The sequence below is a fragment of the Dermacentor silvarum genome, chromosome 5 (genome assembly GCF_013339745.2).
Source record: "Dermacentor silvarum isolate Dsil-2018 chromosome 5, BIME_Dsil_1.4, whole genome shotgun sequence".
Taxonomy (NCBI): Eukaryota; Metazoa; Arthropoda; class Arachnida; order Ixodida; family Ixodidae; genus Dermacentor; species Dermacentor silvarum.
In genome coordinates this window covers 96,191,797-96,218,255 of record NC_051158.1, presented here as the reverse complement: position 1 = coordinate 96,218,255, position 26,459 = coordinate 96,191,797, and the positions used below count along the sequence as shown (strand labels likewise).

Genomic DNA, 26,459 nt, shown 5'->3' with positions numbered 1-26,459 from the left:
CTCGTTCCCGAAGCGCGCTCTCTTTCTTTCTCGTCCGTAGCTAGGGGCGCTGCGGTGCACAAAGGCGTTCGTTGCCGACGCGCGTTCTCTTTCTCTCGTTCCCGAGGCGCGCTCTCTTTCTTTCTCGTCCATAGCTAGGCGCGCTGCGGTGCACAAGGGCGTTCGTTCCCGACGCGCGTTCTCTTTCTCTCGTTCCCGAAGCGCGCTCTCTTGCTTTCTCGTCCGTAGCTAGGGGCGCTGCGGTGCACAAGGGCGTTCGTTCCCGACGCGCGTTCTCTTTCTCTCGTTCCCGAAGCGCGCTCTCTTTCTCTCGTTCCCGAAGCGCGCTCTCTTTCTTTCTCGTCCATAGCTAGGGGCGCTGCGGTGCACAAGGGCGTTCGTTGCCGACGCGCGTTCTCTTTCTCTCGTTCCCGAAGCGCGCTCTCTTGCTTTCTCGTCCGTAGCTAGGGGCGCTGCGGTGCACAAGGGCGTTCGTTCCCGACGCGCGTTCTCTTTCTCTCGTTCCCGAAGCGCGCTCTCTTGCTTTCTCGTCCGTAGCTAGGGGCGCTGCGGTGCACAAGGGCGTTCGTTCCCGACGCGCGATCTCTTTCTCTTGTTCCCGACACGCGTTTTCTTTCTCTTGTTCCCGAAGCGCGCTCTCTTGCTTTCTCGTCCGTAGCTAGGGGCGCTGCGGTGCACAAGGGCGTTCGTTCCCGACGCGCGTTCTCTTTCTCTCGTTCCCGAAGCGCGCTCTCTTTCTTTCTCGTCCGTAGCTAGGGGCGCTGCGGTGCACAAGGGCGTTCGTTGCCGACGCGCGTTCTCTTTTTCTCGTTCCCGAAGCGCGCTCTCTTGCTTTCTCGTCCGTAGCTAGGGGCGCTGCGGTGCACAAGGGCGTTCGTTCCCGACGCGCGTTCTCTTTCTCTCGTTCCCGAAGCGCGCTCTCTTTCTTTCTGGTCCGTAGCTAGGGGCGCTGCGGTGCACAAGGGCGTTCGTTCCCGACGCGTGTTCTCTTTCTGTCGTTCCCGAAGCGCGCTCTCTTTCTTTCTCGTCCGTAGCTAGGGGCGCTGCGGTGCACAAGGGCGTTCGTTCCCGACGCGCGTTCTCTTTCTGTCGTTCCCGAAGCGCGCTCTCTTTCTTTCTCGTCCGTAGCTAGGGGCGCTGCGGTGCACAAGGGCGTTCGTTCCCGACGCGCGTTCTCTTTCTCTCGTTCCCGAAGCGCGCTCTCTTTCTTTCGCGTCCGTAGCTAGGGGCGCTGCGGTGCACAAGGGCGTTCGTTGCCGACGCGCGTTCTCTTTTTCTCGTTCCCGAAGCGCGCTCTCTTGCTTTCTCGTCCGTAGCTAGGGGCGCTGCGGTGCACAAGGGCGTTCGTTCCCGACGCGCGTTCTCTTTCTCTCGTTCCCGAAGCGCGCTCTCTTTCTTTCTCGTCCGTAGCTAGGGGCGCTGCGGTGCACAAGGGCGTTCGTTCCCGACGCGCGTTCTCTTTCTCTCGTTCCCGAAGCGCGCTCTCTTTCTTTCTCGTCCGTAGCTAGGGGCGCTGCGGTGCACAAGGGCGTTCGTTGCCGACGCGCGTTCTCTTTCTCTCGTTCCCGAAGCGCGCTCTCTTGCTTTCTCGTCCGTAGCTAGGGGCGCTGCGGTGCACAAGGGCGTTCGTTCCCGACGCGCGATCTCTTTCTCTCGTTCCCGACACGCGTTCTCTTTCTCTTGTTCCCGAAGCGCGCTCTTTCTTTCTCGTCCATAGCTAGGGGCGCTGCGGTGCACAAGGGCGTTCGTTGCCGACGCGCGTTCTCTTTCTCTCGTTCCCGAAGCGCGCTCTCTTGCTTTCTCGTCCGTATCTAGGGGCGCTGCGGTGCACAATTTGGCGCTGAGCCGTGCTCCCTCAAGGGCTGCAGAAGATAGCGCCAACCTTTCCCTTTCCCTCAAGAACCACTTACCTACCGGTGCACAAGGGCGTTCGTTCCCGATGCGCGTTCTCTTTCTCTCGTTCCCGAAGCGCGCTCTCTTGCTTTCTCGTCCGTAGCTAGGGGCGCTGCGGTGCACAAGGGCGTTCGTTCCCGACGCGCGATCTCTTTCTCTTGTTCCCGACACGCGTTTTCTTTCTCTTGTTCCCGAAGCGCGCTCTCTTGCTTTCTCGTCCGTAGCTAGGGGCGCTGCGGTGCACAAGGGCGTTCGTTCCCGACGCGCGTTCTCTTTCTCTCGTTCCCGAAGCGCGCTCTCTTTCTTTCTCGTCCGTAGCTAGGGGCGCTGCGGTGCACAAGGGCGTTCGTTGCCGACGCGCGTTCTCTTTCTCTCGTTCCCGAAGCGCGCTCTCTTGCTTTCTCGTCCGTAGCTAGGGGCGCTGCGGTGCACAAGGGCGTTCGTTCCCGACGCGCGTTCTCTTTCTCTCGTTCCCGAAGCGCGCTCTCTTGCTTTCTCGTCCGTAGCTAGGGGCGCTGCGGTGCACAAGGGCGTTCGTTCCCGACGCGCGTTCTCTTTCTCTCGTTCCCGAAGCGCGCTCTCTTTCTTTCTCGTCCATAGCTAGGCGCGCTGCGGTGCACAAGGGCGTTCGTTCCCGACGCGCGTTCTCTTTCTGTCGTTCCCGAAGCGCGCTCTCTTTCTTTCTCGTCCGTAGCTAGGGGCGCTGCGGTGCACAAGGGCGTTCGTTCCCGACGCGCGTTCTCTTTCTCTCGTTCCCGAAGCGCGCTCTCTTTCTTTCTCGTCCGTAGCTAGGGGCGCTGCGGTGCACAAGGGCGTTCGTTGCCGACGCGCGTTCTCTTTTTCTCGTTCCCGAAGCGCGCTCTCTTTCTTTCTCGTCCGTAGCTAGGGGCGCTGCGGTGCACAAGGGCGTTCGTTCCCGACGCGCGTTCTCTTTCTCTCGTTCTCGAAGCGCGCTCTCTTGCTTTCTCGTCCGTAGCTAGGGGCGCTGCGGTGCACAAGGGCGTTCGTTCCCGACGCGCGTTCTCTTTCTCTCGTTCCCGAAGCGCGCTCTCTTTCTTTCTCGTCCGTAGCAAGGGGCGCTGCGGTGGACAAGGGCGTTCGTTCCCGACGCGCGTTCTCTTTCTCTCGTTCCCGAGGCGCGCTCTCTTGCTTTCTCGTCCGTAGCTAGGGGCGCTGCGGTGCACAAGGGCGTTCGTTCCCGACGCGCGTTCTCTTTCTCTCGTTCTCGAAGCGCGCTCTCTTGCTTTCTCGTCCGTAGCTAGGCGCGCTGCGGTGCACAAGGGCGTTCGTTCCCGACGCGCGTTCTCTTTCTCTCGTTCCCGAAGCGCGCTCTCTTTCTTTCTCGTCCGTAGCTAGGGGCGCTGCGGTGCACAAGGGCGTTCGTTCCCGACGCGCGTTCTCTTTCTGTCGTTCCCGAAGCGCGCTCTCTTTCTTTCTCGTCCGTAGCTAGGGGCGCTGCGGTGCACAAGGGCGTTCGTTCCCGACGCGCGTTCTCTTTCTCTCGTTCTCGAAGCGCGCTCTCTTGCTTTCTCGTCCGTAGCTAGGGGCGCTGCGGTGCACAAGGGCGTTCGTTCCCGACGCGCGTTCTCTTTCTCTCGTTCCCGAAGCGCGCTCTCTTTCTTTCTCGTCCGTAGCAAGGGGCGCTGCGGTGCACAAGGGCGTTCGTTCCCGACGCGCGTTCTCTTTCTCTCGTTCCCGAAGCGCGCTCTCTTGCTTTCTCGTCCGTAGCTAGGGGCGCTGCGGTGCACAAGGGCGTTCGTTGCCGACGCGCGTTCTCTTTCTCTCGTTCCCGAAGCGCGCCCTCTTTCTTTCTCGTCCGTAGCTAGGGGCGCTGCGGTGCACAAGGGCGTTCGTTCCCGACGCGCGTTCTCTTTCTCTCGTTCCCGAAGCGCGCTCTCTTTCTTTCTCGTCCGTAGCTAGGGGCGCTGCGGTGCACAAGGGCGTTCGTTCCCGACGCGCGTTCTCTTTCTCTCGTTCCCGAAGCGCGCTCTCTTTCTTTCTCGTCCGTAGCTAGGGGCGCTGCGGTGCACAAGGGCGTTCGTTCCCGGCGCGCGTTCTCTTTCTCTCCTTCCCGCCGCGCGCTCTCTTTCTTTCTCGTCCATAGCTAGGGGCGCTGCGGTGCACAAGGGCGTTCGTTCCCGACGCGCGCTCTCTTTCTCGTCCGTAGCTAGGGGCACTGCATTGCACAAGGGCGTTCGTTCCCGACGCGCGCTCTCTATATCTCTCGTCCGTAGCTGTGGATTACCAGAATGATCCCCCGGTGCTTCGCCCACTCATCATCATTCACTTCGTGGATATGCTGTGATTTTTAGGGGCGAAGCTCCTTATAGCGGCACCCGTTCCGTCCCCGTCGTCGTAGTAGTAGTGTGTAACCAGTCTGAGAAAAATGAGAAAAAAAATTCCGAAGTTGTGTCCGTAGCGCGGAATCGAACCAGGGACCCCTCGCTTCCGAGCGCGCAGCGTTAGCCCACTACGCCACGAAGCGGACATGAACACACGCACCACGATGGCAATAAATACCCAACATTAACGAAAGACCGCGTTTCTAGCGCGTTTCTAACGCGTTTGTGCTAGCGCGTTGCGGCCCGTGTAAGAAGCTGGTGTAAGACGCTGTGGCTTCTCCGCCTTACCTTCAACGCGTTTAGAACGCGCTGCCCAAAGCGGTGGCAAGTCAAGTTCAAGTCGAGGAGCGTTTATGAATACGGGGGGTATACTCTCTCAGCAGTCATGTGATGGCGTCGGCAAACGCGGTGCACGTTCCGGCATGTGTAAATGGCTGCGTAAGACGCTGTGGCTGCTCCCCCTTACTAGAGAGTACTGCACGTTTCTAACGCGTTTGTGCTAGCGTCCCCTTAAGCGGGAGATCCGATGATTCCCTCCGGAGCTTCGCCCACTCATCATCATTCACCCCATGGATATGCTGTGATTTTTTTTCTTGTGGCGCGCCCTAGGCGCGTAACACTGCAGCGTTTGGCATCGTTGATCATGACGGCATTCTGAACTCGATGCGCCTGTTTACTTCAAATGTTCAAAGATATCTGAGGTGGTTTAGGGGCCCTTTAAAAAAGTTGCAGAGGATCCCTAAGCATATCCTTATGAGATGAGAACGTGAGGGCGTTTCTTTTGGCTAGGTTGTTGTTACGGAGGGCTGCTGCAAAGTGGTGTTGGCGAGTTGTGTTATAAAGAATGTGGCAATGTGAGAGGTGCGCGCTTTCGCCTACCTAGCCACAAAACGCGGCCGCGGCTGCAGGTTGTTGCTGCGGTGGAATGGAACGCACCCCGATTGTGGCTGCGGCAGGCCTAGACGCCGGCGTCAGTACCGTGCTTTCCGGACGCGGATTTCGCGGACACCTTTTGCGTGCGCCAGCTGCGTGCGCGCTTTCGCCAACCTAGCCAAGAAACGCTTTCGCGTTAAAGTTCGGGCAGAAAATCTCAGGACGTCTGTCGACCTTAATACATTGAACATTGAAGAAATGTAGTGAAAAAACTTATTGCCACTGTTCAAACGCGAGGTATACGGGATATGCACTGCAGACGGGTCATATCCCGTGCTTTTTTTGGACACATTGTGCCATCTTGTGGTGGCGCTGGTAGGTACATGGGTTTGCGCGTGTCTGAGTATGTATCCAGAAAAGTCTTGCTACGGGGAGCGTGGAAGCGTTGCAGAATAAACTGTAGGCAACTCTAATCTTTGTCGAAACCAATCGAGTGATAGCGGAGCACTGCAAAACACTCTCTAAGCAACAGTGGGATGAGGTTTGCAACTCTATGGACGGCCGAACGAGAAAAGGAAGAACCTGGAATCTCCTGAAGCACCTACTAGACGAAACTAACACGAAATCGAATCAACGCAACACGTTAAGCGAAATCTTGCACGTGGCACAGAATGACTCATCCAAGTCAGAAGTTATTGTACAGCTAGTGAATAGGTACCTATCCGTCGAGAACACGCAGCAGCCACCTACTTGATTGGAATATACGGGAACACACAACCCAACTTTACATCCTGAGTTCAAAGTAGGAGAGGTCAGGGCGGTTTTACACGATCTTAATGAGAAATCTGCCCCCGTTCCCGATAGGATAACAAATAAGATGCTCCGCAATTTGGATGACGACTCCATAGAGTATTTGACACAGCTGATTAATGAGATGCGGAAGAGCGGTGACGTTCCTGGCGAATGGAAGACCGCTAACACCATTTTAATCCCAAAACCGGGCAAGCCACCCGGCCTCGAGAATCTACGACCGATCTCACTCACATCGTGCGTGGGAAAGGTTGCTGAAGACGCAATACTGAATCGATTATCTCGGTACCTGGAAGAGCACGAGGTTTACCCTCACACGACGATCGGCTTTAGACCTGGTCTATCTACGCAAGATGTCATGCTCCTACTCAAGAACCAAATAATCAGCCGCAAGACTAGGGACACGAGAGCGATACTGGGACTAGACATGGAGAAAACCTTTGATAATATCCTCCATACATTTATACTCAAAACCATTTCAAACCTCGGTCTGGGTAGTCACGTTCATCAATACGTCGAAGCCTTTCTCAGGGGCAGGATGGCTACGCTCAAGGCTGGGGACCTAACATCAAATACAATGAAGCTAGGCAACCGTGGCACACCCCAAGAAGCAGTCATCTCGCCCACTCTAATATCTCCATGAAAGGTCTCACTAGAAGACTCGAAGGCATAGAATACACCATTTACGCGAATGACGTCACGATATGGTGTACTGGAGGCAGCGACGGAGAAATAGAACAAAGATAACAAGAAGCCGTAAACGCCCCTGAAGAGTACCTCATCCCAACGGGACTCGATGCTCACCCAACAAATCGGAAGTACTACTATACAGACCTAAGAGAAGAGGCCGCCAACCCAGGGGATGAATTCCTCCTGGAGAGAACGATATAACGCTCTATACCAGGAGCGGAAGCGTCATCCCAAGGGTGGACTCCATCCGGGTCCTGGGCTTGGTGATAGAAGCCAACGGGTCCAATAATGAAACGATTCTACGTATCGCTAAGAAAGTGGACAACTCAATTAGGCTTATCAAATGAGTAACTAACCGCCGACATGGGCTTGAAGAAGACAACGTCGTTCGACGGCTTCACCCCTTTGTGCTATGTCAATTCGCCTACGTAGCATCCATGCGCGAGTGGCAAAGATCCGACAGACACAAACTGAATGCATTGTTAAGGAAGGTAATCAAGGTAGCTCTTGGGCTACCTATGTACACGGAAACTGAAAGACTCATGCAACTAGGGAGGCATATTGCACTGGAGGAAATAGCCGAGGCACAAGAAAGAGCCCAGTTCTTTAGACTCTCTACCACGCGATCAGGAAGACAGACGCTCAAACGAATTGGTATACCAATTACAGCAATAATCATAGAGAAATTCCCAAAGATCTGCAGAAGAATATCACAGTCATGCCTGTTCCAAGGAATGTTCACCCAATTCATAACGTGGGCAGAAGGGAAGCCAGCGCCAAAACCCTGCTAGAGAAAGCTCAAAATCAGGCTGAAGAATGCTCGTTCCTAGACGCGGCTTTCATACCAAACAGAGGAGCCTTCACAGTAGCCCTTCTGAACTGCAAAGGTGAAATCGTCAACTCGGCTTCCACGTACACCACGCAACCAGACATTGCAGACCAAGTAGCCATCGCATTGGCACTTTTACCAAAAGAGATCCAGGATCGACAGCGATTCTAGGGCAGCCATCCGAGCATATGCCAAAGGAGTCATCTCTAGGCAGGCCCTGGCAATTCGAATCTGCCCACAATGCTACACGAGGACTTGCCAACCATGCAGCCACAAGGCAAGAAGATATGCTGAGGTTCCTGATTGCAAGGATCACCTCCTCACGTACAACGAGCTAACCAAGCACTTCTACCTACAACGCGGGGTCTCCCCCCCTCCCCACAGGAAACTCAATAGAGCTCAGGCCATTACGCTAAGGCTCTTACAAACGAGAACTTATCCGAACCCTTTATTAATCAACAAGATCTATCCGGAGATCTCTACTCATACAACATGTGATAAATGTAACGACATCATAGATCTAATTCATATGCTCTGGCGTTGCCCCGCGTTACGCAGCGACAAGGACCACACTGAAGAGCGGTGGGATGCAGCTCTACGCAGTCTCACATTAGATGAACAGCTAGGGCAGTCCAACGGGCCCGCGAAGCGGCCGATAGGCTAGGCCTTTCGGTCCCAACGTGGGAGCGGCCCGCTTCGGGCTAGGAAACTAGCGCGACCCAATGGACCAAAATAAAGTTTTTCCATCCATCCACCCATCCACCCTAATCTTTGACTTAGTTGTCTCTTAGTGGCACCCGCACCTCGGCGCTGGTGTTCTTTAGGGTAATTATGTGGGTGTATCTTTTGAAAGAACGACAGAGACACAGAAAACCATCATCTGTAGGTCTTCTTCTTTTTGTGGGTAGGCTGTGCTAGGCCCGGTGGCTTCCTCGTCGACCACCTTCATGGCGAACGCAGCGCACAAACCGAACTTAGAGGAGCAAGCGAGCGAACGACTTTCCCCTGGCACGATATGCGCGCGAGTACCGAAGGAGGGCGACGAGGAAGCGCGGCGCGCGCCACGGGGCGGGGCGTAGCCCCCTAGTTACGCGCCCTCTCCGGTGCTGACGACAGAACGTGTAACGAGCAGGATCACGCATCTGTGGCGAGCGAGCGAGCAGGTGCACGCCGGGAGAGGAGAAGAGAGAGACGAAGGAGTGACGTCACATCAGCTCTGCTAGGCTGATGTTCAGTCTATGCTAGGCAACTGTTTCCCATTAATTAGCCAGTTAACTATCGTGCCACCTTCATGTGTGTGACGTCATTAGTGATGTCATTACTTATGCTTTATGTTTCCGGGTTTCCAGAAGTTTGCCAAAGTCGTGTTCACGTGGCAGTTCTCTAAATTCTACGATTCTGTGCTTTGGTGTGTGGTAATCAGTATTTCAAATTAATTCTGATTATTCCAGACACTTCAGAAACTCAACTTGTAACTAAACTTATGCTCTGATATCATATTCTATAATGGCACTCATGAGTTTTCTAGCGTCCCATTTTTTTCTGATTTATTTTGAATTTCGTCTCCGGTCGTCTCAGGCTGTGAACCGGAAGTGCTGGGCAAGAAACAAGAGTGTCACTCGATGCTCGTGCCACTAAAAAGAGACCAAGACAGGAAAGACGCTCACTTGAAACTGAGTTTATTTTGAGAAACAGACCACCAGGAGCGTTCTTGCGCATTCGCTAACATCCAATATCTTTTACAAAATTTTAAATTTAAAAAGAAACCGCCTAACAAACGAGCAGGTATCACTACATCAATAATGATATACTTGTGTGGGTTATACCAACATCGACAAGTGCAAGTGGCTTACAGGAAATATTTTCAAAAAAGCGCGTCGGGGGTTAAAGGAAGAGGGGCGCGTAGAAACTTCACCCCGCGGCTCCATGCACGGCTCTAGTATGACCTCAACGTGATGGACATGTATATACGCAATTCCTAATCTTATGATCATCATTTATCGCTCTTTTATTGCGATAGCAATTATATGGACACTCCAAAGCAGATTTCTGCCGTCGGCGTCACCGTCGCCGTCGCCGTGAGGTTCCGTATGACGTCAATGGAGATGAAATCGTCGCCGCGCGCCGCCGAACGCTGTATGTGCGAGTGAAAGGGCGCGAGGGACGCGCGCTTTCACGGGGAGTGAACGCACGGCGGAGAACAAACGCGCGTTCTGTGCCGTGCTCCCTTAAGGGCTGCAGAAGTAGGCGTCTCTTTCCTCCTTTACAATCACCATATATGTAGAGCAAACGCGCCTTCTTCTGACGCACGAAAGGCCGTCGGGGGGGGGGGGGGGGAGGGATGGGAGGGGACGTTTAGCTGCGGCACCAAGTACCTATTTATATCAGAGGCTCCGGCAACAGTCACCAACGCCGCACGCATTTTGTGCGAACGTGGGCAAAACGCCGATGGCGTCGACAAGAGTTCTGCGTGTTGCCGGTGCTGCTGCATGTCCAAGTTTATACAGCTGATAAAGCTACTATCATTACTCCGTTTAGCTCTCTACAAATTTGCTATCGCAATTGATGCTTCGCCTTTCAGGTGAAACTGCGACAACTTTTTATCCCCTCCCCCCTTCCCCAGTGTAGAGTAGCAGGCCAGAGCAAACTAACGCTCAAGCCGACCTCTCTGCATTTGTTCAAATAAACCTCTCTCTCTCACCCAAGCGCGAGGAACGTTAATTCTTTGTCCATCGGATGCACTGATGGTGGACTAATACAGAATTCAGCGTCAGCGTTAATCTGACCAGCCTCGAGGATTAGTACGATTAGTACGATGTCCTGCACCATCTGCGTATGTGTGAGGAGCGTGGTCACGAGCTTGCGCGCGCCGGCAAGCGTACGTGTAGTTTCGCCTTAATAATGCGCACTTATTCAAAAAAGATTTGCTGTATAGTTGATGATGTCGCGTCAGATAGCTTATGGCTCTGTTTAGGTTGCATTTTGGAATGTCAAATGCTGAAGTAGTACAATTACCTTCATAAGAACCCTTTGTATAGGCTTGGGTGTAGCACAGGTATCTCAAACACCGGGTGTTTCAGCTAACACTTTCAAAACTTTTTAAGAACTGCCTGCGGCAGATAACACAATTCTAGACCGTGAGCTGGTCTACTCGAAGAGGCGGTCATTACTTCCAAGAAAAATTGAAATGCATATTCGAAGACTAAAAAAATCACTAAGTTTCTAACTAATCAACTTACGACACATGGCACTTACAAATTCTAGCTGGGGAGTTCGCAATGCGGATCCACTTGGAACGAATTCTCAGTGTGACTTCCGATTTGACATATTAATTCCCAAACTTTGCGGAGAAATGCATTGGCGTTGCAGTTACTTGTCTGCGTCAATGCATAAAACGACGTTTCGTTAAGAAAGTAAGCGGAACGACATTGCATTTTTACAAGTTTGACGGCGCATATCTCGTAAATGGCCTATCCTGCATGCCACCGACGATGGTGGTGCCCTCTCCCCTCGCTCAACAACTGGCGCGCTAGCGAGGTCGCAGGTGTCCCCTTTCACCCGCTATCATCCGTAGAGGCGCAGCTCGTGAGGTGGCGTCTCAGCCAATGGCTATACGAGTGTAGGTGCCATTTCGCTGCTACAGACGACAGACGCCGGCTTTTTCGCTCAGTGGGCCATTTCACGCGTTCGCATCAATAATGACTAATCCGTCCATCAATCATTTATTTACCATACCAAGCAACAACCAGAACGTCTGAGATCTGGCACCCGCCTACATTAAAACAGAAAAACAAACAAACAAACAAACAAACAAACAAAAATGTGGAAAGGAATATAAGTAAAAAAAGCATACAATGAATAAAAAGAACAATTGTGAACAGAAAACTGCACATACAACAATGCCCAGGGTATGTACAAAAGAAAAATGAGAAAAAGGGCAGTTGAACATTGTGTGAATCGACCGCAGAACAACGCAAAACACGGAAAAGAACGATGACAGTCATTTGTGAAAATGTTGAAGTCATGAAAATAGGCGTAAAAAAGACTCAGTATTCTGTAGGTTTGTCGAACAAGTTAATGACAGCACAAAGAGCGATGGAACGAAAAATATTAAGCGTAACGTTAGGAGACAGGGAGAGAGCGGCGTGGATCAGAGAGCAAACGTGGATAGCCGATACTCTAGTTGACATTAAAAGGGGAAAATGGAGCTGGGCAGGCCATGTAATGCGTAGGATAGGTAACCGGTGGACCATTAGGGTTACAGAATGAATACCAAGAGAAGGGAAGCGAAGTCGAGGACGCAGAAAACTAGGTATGGAAATTGAATGAAGTTAGGAAATTTGCAGGCGCAAGTTGAAATACGCTAGCGCAAGACAGGGGTAATTGGAGATCGCAGGGAGAGGCCTTCGTCCTGCAGTGGTCATAAATATAATCTGATGAAGATGATGATGCTTCTGTATAGATGGGTAAGTGTTGATGATAGCAGGCAAGAACACGGAAAGGTCGATGTTATCTGGTGAGCGAAGTAAGGGCAATGACAATAGTCCAACAGAGCTTGAACAAGGTGCTGTGTCCGTGTTAGCAAAGCGGTGATGATATATGCTTAGAAAGTTTTTTGGACCCCATTCATAATGTCACTGTTGGATCTAAATATGCCTTTCCAGATGACCGACGCGTATTCTAGTGGTGGAAGACAGGTTACTGCGCTTAACTTTCGGAACGGTGAAGCAGAAATGATATCCCTCGATAGTAAGGAAACAGGGCCAAGAGAGCGCATACTCCGCTTCGCAACGCGTTTAGTGTGAATAGTAAAGTGTAAAGTTGTATGAAAAAATACACCGAGATCATTGATCTTCCAGACCTTACACAGTGGTACAGAATCTACAGAATAAGATAAAGAAATGCTTGCTGCTTTGTTTGTGAAAGTCATGACGTTGGTCTTTGCAACATTCAGGGTGAGGCGCCAAGGCATCATTTAGAAAAAGATAACAGGTGAGTTGCAGGATGCAAAAGTCATTAACAGTAAAAATTTCTTTAAAAATCTTGATGTCATCGGAATACAGAAATAACTAAGAATTCTAAATTTCGGAAAGAACGCCGTTAATAAAAATTTTTAAAAGGAGTTGTCTTAACACTGATCCTTCAGGGACGCCACTTGTTGTCAGGTGAATAGCATAATGATCGATTAATCAACCAACCAATCAATGAATCATGTTTATGTACCCAGCCCAGGAACCACCCTAAGGTCTGAGTGGTGGCGCACGGTAAAAAAAAATACGAATACAAATACAGGAAAAACATGAAATAGAAAACTACAATTATGAGAACGAACAGTTCACAATCAACAAAAGCTGCGTGAACTCACAAGAGAAAGATAAAGGATATACACGACCAATGCGTGAGAGTCAATAAAAATAAGTAATCAATCCCGCCTTTACATTATGTGCCAAAAAACATCAGGTTTTAAGACTGGCGTACAGGTAATCAAACTAAAATATAATTTACAGCTTAAAAAAAGAATACATAGGCAAAAGAAAATATGCATGTACAGAAAAGTCATCTGGCCGTAATATTAGCACAAAACAAATGGCGTGGAAGGTTGCTAAAACAAGCTGAGATCTATCGACGAAGGTAAGGCAAATCGAAAATGAACAGACGGTTAGTGAGCAAATATAATGAAAAAAAAAACTGTACAGCTAAAGGTACAAACATCATCATCAGTTTATATTTAGGTTCACTGCAGGACGAAGGCATCTCCCTGTGATCTCCAATTACCCGTGTCTTGCGCCTGCAAATTTGCTAACTTCATCACCCCACCTATAGTTTTCTGCCATCCTCCACTGCGCTTCCCTTCTGTTGGTATCCATTCTGTAACTCTAATGTTCCACGGTTATCCATCCTACGCATTACATGAACTGCCCAGCTCCATTTTTTCAGCTTAATGTCAACTAGAAAACCAATAACATTTATTGTATAAGGAAAAAAAACGAAACCAAATAAACATTACACATGTCGCCACGCAAACTGACAATGTACGTAATCACGCGGCGAAAGAAAGCACGTACGTATACCGAGGAAACCTAGCGCACTGCAATACGAAGCTGCGAACAGAACGACGAAAGCGACTCATGAAAACATCAAGATCAGTGAAATAGGTATTAGGCCGATTTTGAAGTCTATACATAACAGAATGTTTCCGGTGAAAAGCAGGAACCAAGAATGGTCGGTGCTCCCTTGTGACCTTCTGCGGAATCCGAAGCGCGACATAATTAAGTAGCTCAGCGCATATCAGGATTCCCTGATGCACCTTATACAAAAACGAGGCAGGCGTAGTGAAGGTAAAGTACATGCAAGCGCTACAACATTGACCAATACCATCGCAAAACCGATGGCAGTAAATTGCTGCGGACTTTTTCAGGACTCTTTCTAGTCTACCTCTGTGAGACTTGGAAGTTTCATTCCACGCCACCTATGCGTATTCGAGTTGTGGAAGACATATGGCCTGATGCAGCATTAGGAAAGGACTGGGAGTTTCGAATTCCAGTGAAGCGTGGCAAACAAAATCTAGAGAGCGTATACCACGTATAGCAATGCGTTGAGTATAAGATGAAAAGCTTAACGAGGCATTATATAGTACACCGCGCGAGAGAAAAACTTTAATGATACAAAATGCAGAGAGGTCGGCCTGAGGTACATTCCTCTGGCCAGCTACTGTGCGTTGGGGGAAAGGGAAGAAGGGAAGAAAGAGGCGCATGATGAGTGGCGATGACGAGAGAAGCAGGATGTGAAACATTTTGCTAGATTTTTGATTTACTCAAAGCCTACAGTCTAGGCCCGTACTTTTTAAAAAGTCCAGTAACGCCTGGATGGCCTTAAAGCTCGATTAAACGTCAGGCCAAGGGCGTAAAATAGCGTCTTCCGACAACGGTGGGCTGTCGAGACGCGCAAGGGCATTGCTGAACTTTTGACGCTCTTCCATGTACTTAGGGCAGTCACAAAGCACATGACCTATAGTCTCATTCACATTGCACAACTCAGTCTGGAGACTCGGTGCGTCACATGAGGTGCACGTATCCGCGCGTAAACACTACCCCCAGCCTTAGTATGTGCAGAAGGCTGACACAGCTGGGTTGAACTTTCGGTGGTAGCTTAAATTTTATGGTAGGGCCCAATCTCTGCAATTGTCTCTGTCGATGATCTGGATTGTCCCAGTGCTTTTCGATCGATTTTCGGATGACACTGGAGAGAAGGCTGTTGGCGTTCCCTCTTGAGAAAGTAATGGCAAGAAGTGACTGTGGTTCTTCGAGCGCGTTCTTCGCTTCGGTATCGGCCATTTCGTTGCCGTGTGAATAGGAATAGGAATAGAACAGTGAATAGGAATCCACTGAAATGTGATGTCGTGGCCGTCCTCTGGCGCTATAGCTCGGCAGTTTGAAGAGACAACACTCTGTAAGCACTTTCTTTCAATTTCACTTTAAGTAGTTGCAGAGCTAATTTCGCGTCCCTGAAGACTGTCCATATACTTGAGGAGGCTGACGCGAAATATATTGAACTGCGTCTCTGATTGCCACTAGTTCCGAAGATGTTGGAGTTGCCTTGTTACGCAGACGAAACCGTCGAATGACTTGATGCGCAGGCACGACGAAAGCCGCACCAGATGCACGATTCGTCTGTATACACATTCAGCGAAGAGCCATATTCTTTCGACATACATTCAATAGTTCAATGTCTGAGGCCGACAGTAGGTACTCGCTATTTGTTAGAAATACCGGGAATAGATAGACGTACCCGTACTTTGGACATCACCCATACGTGGAAGGTCAGCAGAGGCAAAGTGCGATGGTATGACGGGTTCTTGGCATTTATTGACTCTAGAAATCATCGCTGACATATACCAAGAACAGAAGTGGTCCTAGAATGGAGACTTCATTGACGCTAACGTAGCCGGACTTCTCTAGAAGGAAGCTGCGAAGGAGAGCAACAACTTCAGCTTGACTACCATGATCCGCAAGGTTCACGAGGAGCATTGGATGGCTGAACACACCAACACTTTTGCTCAGGTTGCATTACACGGCGTCCACTTGCCCCCTCTGGAATACTGGTGCCGAGATCTCTGTCGTGAAGCTCGTAAAAATGGTGACTGTTGAGAGACCACAGGGAAATCCGTGTTGGTTTGGAGTTAAGAAGCCCTTTGCACTAGACACTATGGTGGAAGGGCTAGCTAAAAAATTGTGGATGTGGCACTGAGGAATGAAATCGGCTTGTAGTTCGAGACATCAATTTTGGAACCAGACTTTTATATAGGAAAATCAGAGGCAGTTTTCGAATGCGTGGAAAGGTGCAATAATTTTGTTAGCTAATAAAAACTGATGTAAATAACAGCGCAATATGTTGGCCTATGCTTCTGAAATGGCCGAGGGAATTCCATCTGGACCACAAGACAATGAGGGTTTCAAACGTCAGATGAATTCTTGCATGAGCTTCTCATCGAACAACACTGTACTAAGCATCGTACCTGAAGCCTGCTGCTGACATGTACTAACGTTGATATGAGAAATGTTATATACTGCAGAAAAATGAGGAACAAAACAGCCAGCAAGCACTGAGACTTCTACCCAAATTGAGTCAAGCCGGCGAAAAGACTCTCCGCGTTTACTGGAGCGATTCCGGATATGTTTCCAAATATTAACCGGCCGCTCAGAGGCGCTCTTTTCCAGGAATGCTATATACGAATCATGATCTCACTAGTATAAAATAATATTAATGTGATATGACGATTTATTAGACGTCTCACGCAATCGAGGCAGTCTACGAACGCTGATGGTGCGCACAGCGACAGACGCAAGAGCACTTCTTCCTCTTCTTCACTACAATGGCCCCCGGGAGAGAAGATGAGCCATCCTGGCGACCTACGGCGTAGGTAGGATCAAGGGGTCATAGTATGGCTTAAGTCGGCTGACATGAACCGTGTCACGTCCGCGATGTCTAAGGTCGTGTGATGGCGTCATAGGCTCGACAACGTAGTTGACAGCCGAGGTACGGTCGATGACGCGGTAGGGATCATCATAGCGTGCAAGAAGTTTGGTTGAAAGGCCAGGGCTGTGAGGTGGGATCCACAACAAAACAAGGGAACCAGTCGGAAAATGTAGGGTAGGCACGTTTCTGTCATGCCGCAGCTTTTGGCGACCTTGGGCGGCGGTCGTAAGGGTACGGGCGAGCTGCCTACAGTCCTCTGCGTATTTGGCGGCTTCAGACACTGGCGTGCATTCAGAAGCGTCGGGTCGGTATGGGAGCAGGGTGTCCATTGTACACGGGGGCTCGCGGCCATATAACAGAAAGAATGGCGAAGAGCCAGTGGTATCTTGTGTGGCGGTATTATAGGCATACGTTACGAACGGCAAAACAGTGTCCCAGTTACTGTGGTACGAGGCAACCTACATAGTCAACATGTCACCGAGTGTGCGGTTGAACCTCTCTGTCAAGCCGTTCGTTTGCGGGTGGTAGGCGGTAGACTTGCGGTGAACGATGCTGCATGCAGCTAGAAGGGCTTGTATTACTTCCGACAGGAACACACGCCCCCGGTCGCTGAGCAGTTCGCGTGGTGGTCCATGTCGAAGAACGAAGTTCCGCAAGATGAAGAAGGCAACGTCACGCGCAGAAGCCGCCGGAAGTGCGGCAGTCTCGGCGTAGCACGTCAAGTGGTCGACGCCTACAATTATCCATCGGTTACCCGAGGAACTGCACGGAAGTGGCCCGTATAGTTCTATGCCGACGCGATCAAATGGCTGGGCCGGGCAGGGGAGCGGCTGTAACTCGCCAGGAGGGCGCTGTTGAATTTTACGCCTTTGGCACGCCGTGGAAGCGCGTACGTACTGGCGCACGAAGTGATACATGCCGTGCCAGTAGAAACGCTGCCTCAGCCGAGTGTACGTTTTCAGAACGCCGGCGTGACCATTATGAGGAGCGGCATGGAAATAAGCGCATATGTCAGTACGCATGTGTCGTGGTATCACAAGCAGCCATTTGCGACCATCAGGCAAATAATTTCTGCGGTAAAGGACGTTGTCGCGAACAGCAAAGTGAGCGGCTTGGTGACGAAGTGTTCGAGAAGAGGGTGTGACGGATGGATCTTGGAGGAAATTCAGCATAGCGGAAAGCAGGGGATCCTTACGCTGCTGGTCCGGCATATCAGCGATGTTGATGGTCGACATGCATGTGAAAGGCGTTGACACTGAAGCCACGTCGGAAGGTATCGGCGATCGGGAAAGCGCATCGGCGTCAGAGTGCTTTCTGCCTGATCTGTAGACAACGCGGATGTCATATTCTTGTAAGCGAAGTGCCCAGCGGCCGAGGCGACCTGACGGATCTTTCAACGAAGACAGCCAACAAAGGGCGTGGTGGTCGGTAACAATGTCAAAAGGGCGACCATATAGGTATGGACGAAATTTGACGAGAGCCCAAATAATGGCCAAGCACTCTTTCTCTGTGACAGAGTACTTGGCTTCTGCCTTCTTTAAAGTGCGACTCGCGTATGCGACGACGTACTCGTGGTAGCCGTCTTTCCGTTGCGCTAAGACTGCACCAAGTCCGATGCCACTGGCGTCCGTGTGTAGCTCTGTGGGCGCTGTCGGATCGTAGTGTCGAAGAATCGGCGGCGAAGTAAGTAGACGACGTAGTTTCTTGAAGGCGTCGTCACACGAAGTTGACCACGCGGAGATGCCGCTGCTAGCCGTAAACAAATTGGTCAGTGGTGCGATAATAGTGGCAAAATTGCGCACAAAACACCGAAAGTAAGAGCAGAGCCCTATAAAGCTGCGGACTGCCTTAAGTGTAGTGGGCATCGGGAACTCTGCGACCGCGCGAAGCTTGGCTGGGTCAGGAAGTACACCATCCTTCGAAACAACGTGGCCCAATAATGTTAACTTGCGGGCAGCAAAATGGCACTTTTTGATGTTGAGTTGGAGGCCGGCAGAGGTGAGACACGTCAGGATCTCACGCAAGCGAACGAGGTGCGTCGGGAAATCGGGCGAAAACACGACAATATCATCAAGGTAGCATAGACATGTTTTCCACTTGTAGTTACGAAGGATAGTGTCCATCATACGCTCGAAAGTAGCGGGCGCGTTGCAGAGCCCGAATGGCATTACGGTAAATTCATACAAGCCGTTAGGCGTGACGAAAGCGGTCTTCTCACAGTCATCTTGAGCCATCGGCACTTGCCAATAGCCGGAGCGAAGATCCAAAGATGAGAAGTACTCCGCGCCTTGTAGGGAGTCGAGGGCGTCATCTATCCGAGGCAGCGGATAGACATCTTTATGAGTTATCTTATTGAGTCGACGGTAATCCACACAGAAGCGTATTGAGCCGTCCTTCTTGCGTACTAATATTACAGGAGATGCCCAAGGACTCTGGGAAGGCCGAATGACGCCACGATGCAGCATATCGTCGACTTGCTCGGTAAGTAGCTGTCGCTCGGCTGCCGACACCCGACACGCGGTATGGCCGCTGGCGTAATGGTGGATGGGAACCGGTGTGGATGCTGTGAGTGACGGTCGCCGTACGTCCCAGGGATGGTTGGTCGCAATCAAACGACGAGCGAAAATTCTGAAGAAGCGCGAGGACTTGCTGGCGGTACGGAGGTGGCAGATCGGCGTCCAAGGCAGATTCAAGAACGTCTAACGACGACGATGACGACAATGATGATAATGATGATGATGATGATGCGCACAGCAATCGAGAAGTGAGGGAGTCGAGCTCATAACAGGCCATGTCGTCGGAAGTATCGAGAATGTGAAGCGGGTCAAGGGGCTGAACACGGCCAAGGGATTCTCCACGCCGTAAGGTCACAGGGGATTGAAGCTGGTTACACACACGCATAGTGGATAATCCAGAGACAGTGTTGAGGACGGCAAATGGTAGAGGTAGAGCCTTACGACGTAGAAAAATAGGCGATGGTGTAAAAAGAACCGTAGCGTCTGGCGCGGCGGAGCAAGATACGGGCACAAGAACCGAAATCTCGGGTGGTATGATCGTATCGGAGACAACGGTGAGCTTGGCGGCTTTACGTTCAGAAGGGTCAGGCAGCGAGGCTTCGGAAAGCGGGAAAAGCGCCACTTCGGCCCGAGCACAGTCGATGATGGCACGATGGTGAGACAAGAAGTCCCAGCCGAGAATAATGTCATGTGAACATGAAGGAAGCACGAAAAATTCAACAACATAAACAACGTCGGCAATGAGCACTCTTGCGGTACATTGAGCAAGCGGAGCTATATGCTGCGCACTCGCGGTACGCAGTAGAAAACCAGACAACGGCGTGGTGACCTTGCGGAGCTTACGACCAAGCTTTTCGTCCATAACAGAAACCGCAGCCCCATTATCAATAAGCGCAATTGTGGCGGTTCCTTCGACCAAAACGTCAAGTAAATTGCGTGGCGAGTGTGCAGGCCTTGTAGAAGTCGCGAAGCTGGCAGTTCGTGCCTGCAGAACTGCAGCAACTAGTTTCCCTCGCTAGGTGACTGGCGACGACGTAAGGGGGAAAGCGAGCGACGACGTGGTGGCGGAGAATGATGGTTGCCGAAAGGGCGTCGAGAAGACGGCAGATACTCTGGGTCGGGATGCAAGGAATGGCCGGTAGCATCGTGGGAATATCCATACCCAGGCGTTGAGACAGCAGGGTTAGTAGGTGGCATGCGACGATGGCAGAAGCGCGCGACATGGCCGGCAAAACCGCAAGCGAAACATATGGGTCGGTTGTCGCGCGTGCGCCAAGGGTTCTGAACTTGGCTTCGAGACGGAATAGGAGGCGACACGGGAGTTGGCACTGCTTGAGGTCGCACTGTCGCAGGAAATGCGAATGTCGGCGGCGCAGGTCACGCTGCGACTGCGGCATAGGTCAGCGGTGCCGCCACGGGAGGACATGGTTGAGCCAAAGGTAGCGAGTCAGCAAGTTCCTCGCAAATGGCTCTCCAAATGGGAGCAGCCACAGATGTGTCAGGCTGTAGGGGTTGATCGCTGAGAGGCAGCATAGACAGTTGGCGCGCCACCTCCTCACGAATAAAATCCTTAATCTGAACGGAGAGTGAGGATTCTGGCGAGGAGTTGGAGGGAAGCGTGAGGCCCGAGAGAGAGTGGCCGGGTGGAACAGCGCTGCGCGCAGGGACCCTCTGGCGACGCAGCTCATCGAAGCTCTGGCAAAGAGTGACGACAGCTGCGACAGATGAAGGGTTTCGCGCGAGAAGCCTTTGAAATGCGTCATCCTCGATGCCCTTGAGGATGTGCTTCACCTTATCCTCTTCACTCATTTTTAGAATCGACACGGACGCAAATACCGACGACATCCTCTATGTAGCTGGTGTACGTCTCGCCGGGCTGTTGAGCGCGCTGGCGTAGACGCTGTTCAGCACGGAGCTTTCGTAAGGCTGGGCGGCCGAAGACTTCAGTGAATGCTGCCTTGAAAGCGGACCAGGTTTGGAGTTCCCGCTCATGATTTGGAACCAGAGGTTCGCAACGTTAGCAAGATGGAAGATGACGGAACGTAACTTCGTCGGGTCATCCCACTTGTTGTTCTCACTGACGCGTTCATAGGTAGAGAGCCAATCTTCCACGTCAGTCTCACCGGCTCCGCTGAAGATGGGGGGGGTCCCGCTGCCGCTGGACGGCGCCGCAAATGATGGGCGCGGCGGAAGCTGCAGGCGGATTGTCGGTAGGCTCGAGCATGGTAGCGGCTGAAACAGTCGGCAACGTTCGGCTGCGAAGTTCCAGGGTGAGGTCGGGGATTGCAGCACCTGCCACCAAATGTGATACGACGATTTATTAGACGTCTCACGCAATCGAGGCAGTCCACGAACGCTGATGGTGCGCACAGCGACACACGCAAGAGCACTTCTTCCTCTTCTTCACTACAACAATAATAATAATAATAATAATAATAATAATAATAATAATAATAATAATAATAATAATAATAATAATAATATGTTATTATGTTTATTAGTAGTATTAGTAATGTAATATGCGCACAATTCATGTCCCGTTTTACACAATCTACGCTTTTCCAACGGAAGAATTCCTTGTTGCAAGGGGAAATATGCGCAAAAGAAGTACAGTTCTGAGTTTTCGCTATTTCTCAACCTGCAGCATCGCTAATCAATAATTTTGAGCACTTTACAGGCATTCGAAATTCATTTGTGACTTTGGAGCGCCTATTCTGCGTCAATACGCACGGCTGTCGTTTTGCCGCGTCAGTTACATTGCAGCGGTGTCGCTCGGCGAATTGTAGCTTTGAGCCGTCGCATATATTGTTACGAATTTTATTAAGTGCTGCAGTGCACTCGACTATGGGTGAAGCTCTCAGGAAACTGATATGCCTGTGAGTGCTAGAACTTTAGACTCTAATTCAAGGACGTTTTGGACGAGATTTCATATTTGAGAGTGTGTACCATGTGTCATGCTTGTGGATTCTGCCACGCAATGACGGCTGCATATCGCCAAATATTTCTTCCGCTCTATCTAATGAGCCATTGAAGTATATAAATAAATGTCTAACACTTTATAGCCAGATGGACTGGATTTGAGCAAATTCATAACACTTATAGCGGCCTGCTTCTTTATTATTATTTTTTCACTCAATGCCCATGTAAGGTATTAAGACGCACGCGTTCCACCACAAATGCATGCCCTTCTTCTGCAGGCAATAAGTATTTTCTTTCCCACCTGTTTTTCTAGGGGTTTCAGAAATTTGTGCACTATTGTGATTCCGCATGCTGAAATATATTAGCCATGATGGCGATCAGCCTACTATACGCAAAACAAGGAAAAAAAACAAGAAAATAAGGAGGACGCAACGCTGTGTTCTTGTTACCTTCTAGGTTTTTCATCCCTTGTTTTGCGTTGTGAGCTGACAGGCATCATTACGGAGCTGTTCCAAGTCGGCCAGATCAGCACACTGTGAGAAATATATGAACGCAAAAAAAAACCAACCCTTCCCCTACCGAAAAATGTGGGTAAGCGAAGCTTGTCGTGTGTTTCTTCGGTGTTCTCCGGAACGAATTGCACTGACGAGTACCACGTTGTGGTCGAACCACAACCGGTAACACGCACTGCAACTGGCTCCAAAGTACCGGTTGAGAAACTCGTGTTCAAACCTGGCTGTCGCACCGGGGAAGTTGGCGCTGACGTTGCCGAGGTGTGACACCGTTGTCGGGTTCCTGGAGGTCAAGAGGACACTGACGTTTGGCCTCAACATAGCGCTTTCGCAACTCGGGGTCAGCGGCTCTTCGATGACATTTGGCCTCAACATCGCGCTTCCGCAAGTCGGAATCCGTGGCCGTTCGCTAACGTTTCGCCTGTGCTTCGGAAGCCCTCACGAGGAAATCGGGACGTCGACGATGAGCCTGTCGGAGCTAACACGAGAAAGATCCAGCCCTGACAGCGTTGAGTTTTCGAACTGATATTTTTTATTCTCGCTCTGCACCTGCCGCGCGTTCCAATGCCAACTTAGTCTTCCTTGACGGGCGCCGCATGCTGAGGCGCTACAAGCCCTTTGCCGAGCGAGTTCGCGGCGCCGTTGCTCAAACGCAGCCTGCTCCTCGGCGAAACGCACCACGCGGGGCCTTCCCAAACCGTTGCCGATATATACTGATCTGAGGCGAGGGAAGCCCGGCGGAGCGCACGCCGCCTTTTCCTTCCCTTTCTCTCCCCGCGACACATCGAACGACCCCGAATACGATGCACCAACTTGCCCAATCCACAGTACCCCCGATTGGCCGCGCACGTCACGTGATCCGGCGCAGGCGCTGCTGGACAGCTGCTGTACTCGGGTAGCAGCCGTTATTTTTGCGTGATCACGACAACGCCACGGAAACTTGTGAGCCAATACAAGCTTCGCTTGAAAAAGCAATCCAAATGAAGGCCTACATAGATGTCGACAAGAAGTGAAACAGACACTTGTGGCTTAGCAAGCGGAGCATACTCACCTAACAAGTAATCCACTGACTTGGTGTCAACCGCTTCAAGGCCAGTTTTGTTCGATACATACACAGCGTTTGAGTGGTTCTTCATTTCCTTCCAAACATTTATTAGATTTAGTCCATCGGTTCTAGCACCCCTTTGCCCATCCTCATCGCAGTCTGAAGAATTTAAAAATTTCCTTCTTCCACCCCCCATGATGACCTAAAAGAATTAAGTAAATATGATTAGCTGATGAGTGATTATAAAGAAATGCTATATACATTTTGGTCTACATAATTCTGTCATGGTGTTACATCACACAGAAGTGAAGTTTAAAAGTAGGAATCACTCTAAATAGCTCAAGGAGCTATAACGTAAAATGATTCCAAACTGTTTTGATTCCAATTTCTGCAATCAGCCTCCACGATTGGGCAAAACATTTTCGGGCTGCTCCGAACTTCACCTGTCTGTCAGGTGACGTCACGAAAACCGCAATAGCTCCCCATCTGATATAACGTGTACACACTGATTATGCATTATTAAACCGCACAAAAGAAAAATAATCATTCCTGATTCGATGTCTTTTGCCCAGTAGCTATCTGCTATTGGTCAAATGTTTTCTGGCTACGCCCACTTCTCCTGTCTGCCACGCGACGTCATAAAACCGCGAAAACTCACCACGTCAAAGTGACGTGTACGCGAAAAAAATGCATTAATATGCCGAACAAAACTGAAAACTTTTCTGAATAGCCACAGACTGCTCCGTTCCGAAAGGAATCAAAGATGGCTGCCCGCTGATCGCTCAGGCCCTCGCTACTCGCACCTGCCGGTGAGCATGTATTTATTTCGCATGATAAACCTTTTTGTGTGGCAGTAAAACGTTATCGAGCCCTTTCGGCATGCATACGACATCGCTCTGTTAACTCTTCCTTGTTGAGGATCCGTTTTAGCGGCATTCTTATCCTTCCGTTTCACGCCACCGCGATTTTCGACCAGCCACCGTTAGCCAAGTAAGGCGAAGCGGACCAATCGGAGAAGCCGGCACCACCCTCTTCATGCGGTTATCTATTTTCACTGTGCTGGCTCGGCCCCATCGAAACCCTCTCCACTAGAGCGTGCTCCTCGCCTCTTGTCAGCCAATTAGATAAGAAAAACCGCTGAGTGTAGACAATGTTATTGGTTTTGACAGCGAACAAAGCTGAGATCCTATAAACGAGGAGAGTGTTTGATTGGGCTGTTCAGACAACGCTGCGGGGCACAGCCCGATGCTTGCGTCGGTGGTTACGTAAATTTGACGTCAGCAGTTTGGAATCAAAACGGTTTGGAATCATTTTATGTTATAGCGCCCCAAAAGTGCTACGCTCTGCTTAAATATTATCTGTACTTTATCCGTCCTCCTGATTAGCTTAGACACAAGCATATCGCGAAAAAGTGAAAGAAAAGCCGAAATTCGGAAAATGCAGACGCAAATATGCGGTTCAGTTTAAGGTTTGCTTTTGTTTTTGAAGCGCATTGACAGAGACAGGAAAGTAGAGCACTAGAAAGAAACACAAGAAACAACATACATTTTACTTATTTATTTACTTTATTTACCTTAAATTTGACTATTTATGTATTTGTTTAACTCTTATACCTGAACATTTTAACATAAGACGTTGCCTCACGGCTGGGCATATTAACAACGTTCAGGGATAATAAGTAATTGATGATGAAGAATAAGTGGGTTGACCTGGAGCGAATGAAATCTACTGTGGCTGTGCCTGTTCTACTATCCTGCCTCCGTAGACAAACTATACGCTGTAAAAAATATCTTATTTAACGGGCATATTATGGTTACAATGCCTGTAATGAAAAGGAATAATTACGTTACAAAATATGAAATGCAATATACTTAAAGCAAGTTACTTTGCTATACCGTGCGTTATATGGTCGTCTCATCCGTTATGTGAAACGAAAGGAAATATGTTTCTGCAACACGGAAGTTCTTTATGTATAATAATATAAAACCAAATCTATGGCCGTTTCTAGACGGAATGCATGGAATGTACGGAATAACTATTCGTAGTAGTATTGTGCATCAGAAGTAACTGTACATAGAGCTGAAGATGTCGAGGAAATCTAAATGCTTGAATGTTCAGTGTATCCAGCAAACAATCCACACAATGATGATATGCAACACAAGTTACACATGTAGCACTGTAACACCAAGCGTTAAAAAAACAAAATGTAATAAGATTTCTATTTTCACTACAAAAACTTTATTTGAAAGGAAACTACACAATTTTTTCACTCAGACTTTTTGATGCTCACGCATTTTGGAACCTCGCTTATAATGTGGACTGCACTTCGAGTCACGTCATCTGCTAGCCATCACTGTCCAAACTTGTATGTGTGACGGGGACATCTTGAATTCTTTGTTAAGTGGTTTTAGTGCGGTCGTAGTGGCTTGTCTGCCGTTTTTTGGTAATGAACTGCAGCCCTAAGTATGTGTCTGTGGTTTCGAGCTTCCGGTGTTCACTGTGTGGTCATTCCCACTGTCCGATGGAAAATTACACTTAATTTTTGTTGTTGCCTAGCGCTTTCAGTAAAATATGAAAAGCACTGGAAGCGTTCGTTCTCAAGAGATTCTGGGGAGGTTCTGACCACCTTTGACAAATGTCAGAGGATATTTAGTGGCATTTAAACAAATTTTAACACATAATCAATAAACATGTGCCTGCATCGTGTACAGAATGCCTGATTATGAACTTTCACGAAGGAGGCACAGCTCCGCACTGCTGTTAAGCAACAAATTTTGAAATACGCAGATCCTTCGCATATGTAGAAACTATGTGAAGCGAAGCATTAGTCAAAATGTGCGCAATAAATTTATATACTAGTGATGGCTATGCGAACAAGTGTGTTCTATTTGATCCTATGTAGCGTGCGTCCTATGCACTCTTTATGTTTATCGAGCAGAGTGGTCAAAACTGTAATCTCATTCAGTATTTATTTTGATGTACTACACAGCTCACAAGCTACGCGAAACGCATGCAACAAATAAGGTGGATGCACAGTGTCAGACGACTACGCAG

The 26,459-nt window shown here is 50.0% G+C and overlaps 1 protein-coding gene across 1 annotated transcript in view; it reads right to left on the bottom strand.

The window, feature by feature from the left end:
- The window catches only part of LOC125945908 (alkaline phosphatase, tissue-nonspecific isozyme-like), a 45,203-nt gene extending 21,610 nt beyond the window's left edge, over positions 1-23,593 (bottom strand). Inside the window, exon 1 of the mRNA XM_049668300.1 lies at positions 23,412-23,593. Within this exon, the coding sequence (XP_049524257.1) occupies positions 23,412-23,496 (85 nt within the window). The 5' untranslated portion in view covers positions 23,497-23,593. The remainder of the gene's footprint in view (positions 1-23,411) is intronic.
- Positions 23,594-26,459: the final 2,866 nt, after the last annotated feature.